Below are 3,913 nucleotides of genomic sequence, written 5' to 3'. Positions count from 1 at the left end.
AATTCATCAAGAACTCGAAAGGCGTCAGCTACGGCGGGCAGGAGTACCCTCCCTTATGTTATCTCGCTACGTAGGTGGGAGGGGAGAGTCTAAGCACTCCCGAGCTGCACACTTTACCCGCAAAAACCACCGGCTGCATTTTTCTACACTCTAAGAACAAATCGACTATTTGGGGGGTATTTCTGCCACAGAACTATAATCGTCATCCACCTCGCGCTGTCACCGCGGCCCCGGCGCTTCCTGGTCACGAACGGTGCGCGCGTTATCAGTGTGACATAGGATTCATGATAGGAAAGTGACGAGAGCCGGGTTTTGAAGGAAGGAAACGTTAGCAAGCCAGATGACGATTATAGTTGTGTGGCAGAAATAAACTCCCCAAATACTCGATTTTTTCTGAGAGTGTACTCTACGTGACGGATACTGCTGGTATGCATGGCGTAAATAAATATATGCCAATTACGATCTGAACCATGACGAATTTATTCTGTGTGCCTGCCTCAACACACAGTTAGTCCTGCTTGCAGTCGGTCTCTCTCGACCTCCTCCTTTGTCTGTCCTTGAGAAAATGCGAAAGCTGTGCCTTCGGGTGACTCATACTCTCGGCGCTCGTGTGTGCTTATAGTGGCGTCCTGTCACTACACAAGTCTCAAGGGAGTTATGCACCATGATGAATTTCATAACAGTGCGAACAGTGATTCAACCTTTTGCTGACTCACATAATTTATTCAGTGGACTTTGTACAGAATGCTTTGGCTGCGTTGAGCGAGTGAACGTCGCGTTTAGCCGTGGTAGCCGTAGCCACCGTAGCCTCCGTACTTTCCGTAGCCGCCGTAACCACCGTAGCCTCCATAACCGCCGTAGCCACCGTATCCGCCGTAGTGGCCGATGCCGTAGCCGATGCCATAGCCTCCGTAGCCGCCGTAGCCACCGTAGCCGCCATAGCCTCCGTAGCCTCCGTATCCGCCGTAGCCAATGTATCCGGCGAAGGTGGCAGCAACCATGGCGACGAGAAGAAGCAGAGCAAGCTGAAATCAGAGAAAACACTAAGTGGGTTGTGGATACGAGCAAGCTGAAGCAAAATCGAAAGCGGCGCGCGTAATTCGGTTGCTGGGTGTTGCATATTGCCTGTGAAGCTCGATACAGCGCAGCAAGATGCCCAAATATCGGCGTCGGGATTGTTGGGGCTGCGTATTCCATCCTTCCTAGCGAATAGGACAAGGACCACAAGGGAAACATCCAGCTAGATGACAATCAGGAAAAGGAACAACACCAGGGTTTATGTTGCCTGACTCAATTTTGCAATTTAAGATAGAGTAAAAAATAAAGTGCGCCTGATTGCTTTCGATAGCGCACTGCTGGGCGGCTGCAAAGGAGGAGGGCACAATTTTTCGTTCACGCCATGCAGTCTTAGTTAATAGTAGTAGCTAATGTAGGCACAATTGATGTCGGTTTGACAACAAAGTACTCCTCCCACTATATTAGTGAATTATTGTACCGCTGACTCCCGTAGGTGACGCAGCCGAGTTTGTTCAAGCTGTGCATTGACTATGTATGCTGCAGATCACAGTTGACTATACATTGCAGATCAAACACGTTCTCTACACTAAAGCGTAGTGCTAGAGTAGTATATTACGCATAACTCCTCCGCCAGGAGGTCTCAAACACTTTAATTATTAAAGTACCTAAAAATTTAGTAATTTTCTGGAGTAGTTCCTTCGTGTCGGTGCATTTAGGTAGAATAACTGCATTTGGGAATGCGGCTATTCCATAACAAGCACTCGTGACATATTTTAAATACTCTGTAATATTAGCAGAGACGGAATAACTGTGTTTGGCAATCACTTTAAAAGCACCATTGCAAAATGAAGCTACTGGCACCAAGCAAATAAGAAAATTAGTGATACTCTTCTTTTGACTTGAACATTTTTAGAAAGAGATGGAGAGAGAGACCATGACCTTATATTACAATAAAAGACGCCTGTATTACTGAGGAGCATTAGTGGTATTTTGGTATATACCCAATGAGCAATACTTATCTCACCTTTTAGTGATAAATGATTTCTTTCACCGGAATATTTTTAATCCATGTGGATATAGTTAGTTCCATGCTGATAGAGTAACAAAATGATTTTACATAGCAGCTCAGATAGATAGGTGGCAACTTCTACCACCACATTGACTATCGTGTGTGTAGGGCCTGTTAACAGCGTAGCGCATTTGTTAGAGCAAGTGTGATGTTTGAAGCTCATAGCTCTTAAACTTGTTTTAATTTACACAGTCTTCACTAAACGTAGGCACCTCTATCGTAAGAGCCAGTGCACGAAAATGAACTTGCTATTGTTCTACGCAACCTATTACCATACACAAAAGGGCTCATGTGGGCTAACTGGACGTTTTTTTTTTACATATTTTTGGTAATGCAAATGTTTCATTTGTTGTCTGTCAGACCTTTCGGTTCTCGTTATTCGCTGTCATATGCCCCACCCAGTGAGAGCTACTTATTGACGGTCAGTATACAGCCTGACTGCTTTCTTTTCGGCGATCGTGATGGACAAAGTGACAGGCACTCGTTCCATGCGTGCGCACCAATTTAGAGAACAAAAGAATTGATCCAGGCTCAGAAATATCAGCGCGGAGTAGGTAGCTACGAGCGGCGCTTCCCACCTACAGGTTGCAGTAACCCGTGACACTTACGCCGGCCTTCATTTTGGACGAATGGGAGTGGTGCTGGCGTTCGCTGATAGAACAAGATCCTTTGGTTTGCTCGATGTCTACTGCTCGCGCTGCCGGTCTTATATACCAAAGCGGGCACCCACAGAAAAAAACACAGTGCACGGTAACCTTCTCCCACCTCCCCTTACCCTCTCCCCTCTCATCCCCCTTACTCCCCTTACTTCTCACCCCTTTAGAGTCTCGCTATATTCGAAGTAGAGCGGCGCGATTATTTGTTTCCGCGCCAGGTGCGTTCCTAGGACGGGCGTTCGCGAAATTATGAAAACACAGTATCGCGGCGACCACGCCCTCACAGCGCTCGCGAGACTTGGGCGTCCGCAAAACGGCGCGAAAGTGACAACAAAAGCAAGGCGACGTCACTGTGTTGCGTCGTAAAGGCACCTTGTGAAATGACGCTCTTGTAGCGCCCGGTGTGCTTGCGACGTTTGTTTCTCGCGGGCGTCTCGGCCGCTGATGACCTGGTTTGGTTGTTTGGTTTATTTATGCTCTTGCGTGCACGCACCGTGCCGCCTCACTGTGTGCGTATGGGGTGCATGTGCCACTTGGCCCGTAATAGGCGCGAGCGCAATATTGACAGAGCCTCGTATGCAAAGGAGAAAAAAAGAATGTGCTGCCCGAGAGAAGGAGGCGTGCAAAAGTCCCGGCTTGTGGAAGGCCGGCGCTGCTATACGATACGAGCGTTAATCGTACAAAACAATAAGAAACTGGCAGCCTTTGTAGTATCGCTTTCTTCCCGCCTTTAGTATAATAGTTAACTCGGTTGAGAAGTTACAAGGTAAAACTGCTCTGGTTTAATTGTAGCACTCAGCACTCACGAGTCACGATAAAAGTATGGTAGTAATAACTGTGTCATGTTTCTCGCTTTCCGGCGGATCGGTCGAGGAATGCTTTTTCTACGGTATTCTTGCTCATATTTGTGGTATTTACCATTCCAGTGCAGCACAGGCTCATTGAGACACGCCATATAATGAAAGAGTCTGCAGCAATTTTGACCACGTCAAGAACATAAACGTGGTGCAAACGCGCGCTATACAAGCTTATATTTGTTAGCTCCACTTGTGACATGCATAGAGCCGTTGCTGCCGGCTACGGGATCCTTAAAAAGAAAAGGCAATGGCGACTTATGTTTAAAGAGTCACTTATACATCGTTATTAGTAGCTACTACTGAGTAAGCCACCG

At 47.0% G+C, this 3,913-nt stretch overlaps 1 protein-coding gene across 1 annotated transcript; it reads right to left on the bottom strand.

Annotated features, from left to right (window-relative positions):
* Nucleotides 1-702: 702 nt before the first annotated feature.
* LOC119392968 (glycine-rich protein) lies at nucleotides 703-2,763 on the bottom strand. Its single transcript, XM_037659860.2, has 2 exons — nucleotides 2,695-2,763; nucleotides 703-1,025 (listed from the first exon to the last, which is right to left on the bottom strand). The coding sequence occupies exons 1-2, from the start codon at nucleotides 2,704-2,706 to the stop codon at nucleotides 780-782; spliced, it is 258 nt and encodes an 85-aa protein (XP_037515788.1). The 5' UTR covers nucleotides 2,707-2,763; the 3' UTR covers nucleotides 703-779.
* Nucleotides 2,764-3,913: the final 1,150 nt, after the last annotated feature.

Source organism: Rhipicephalus sanguineus, chromosome 5 (genome assembly GCF_013339695.2).
Source record: "Rhipicephalus sanguineus isolate Rsan-2018 chromosome 5, BIME_Rsan_1.4, whole genome shotgun sequence".
Lineage (NCBI taxonomy): Eukaryota > Metazoa > Arthropoda > Arachnida > Ixodida > Ixodidae > Rhipicephalus > Rhipicephalus sanguineus.
This window is presented reverse-complemented; position numbering and strand designations above follow the sequence as displayed.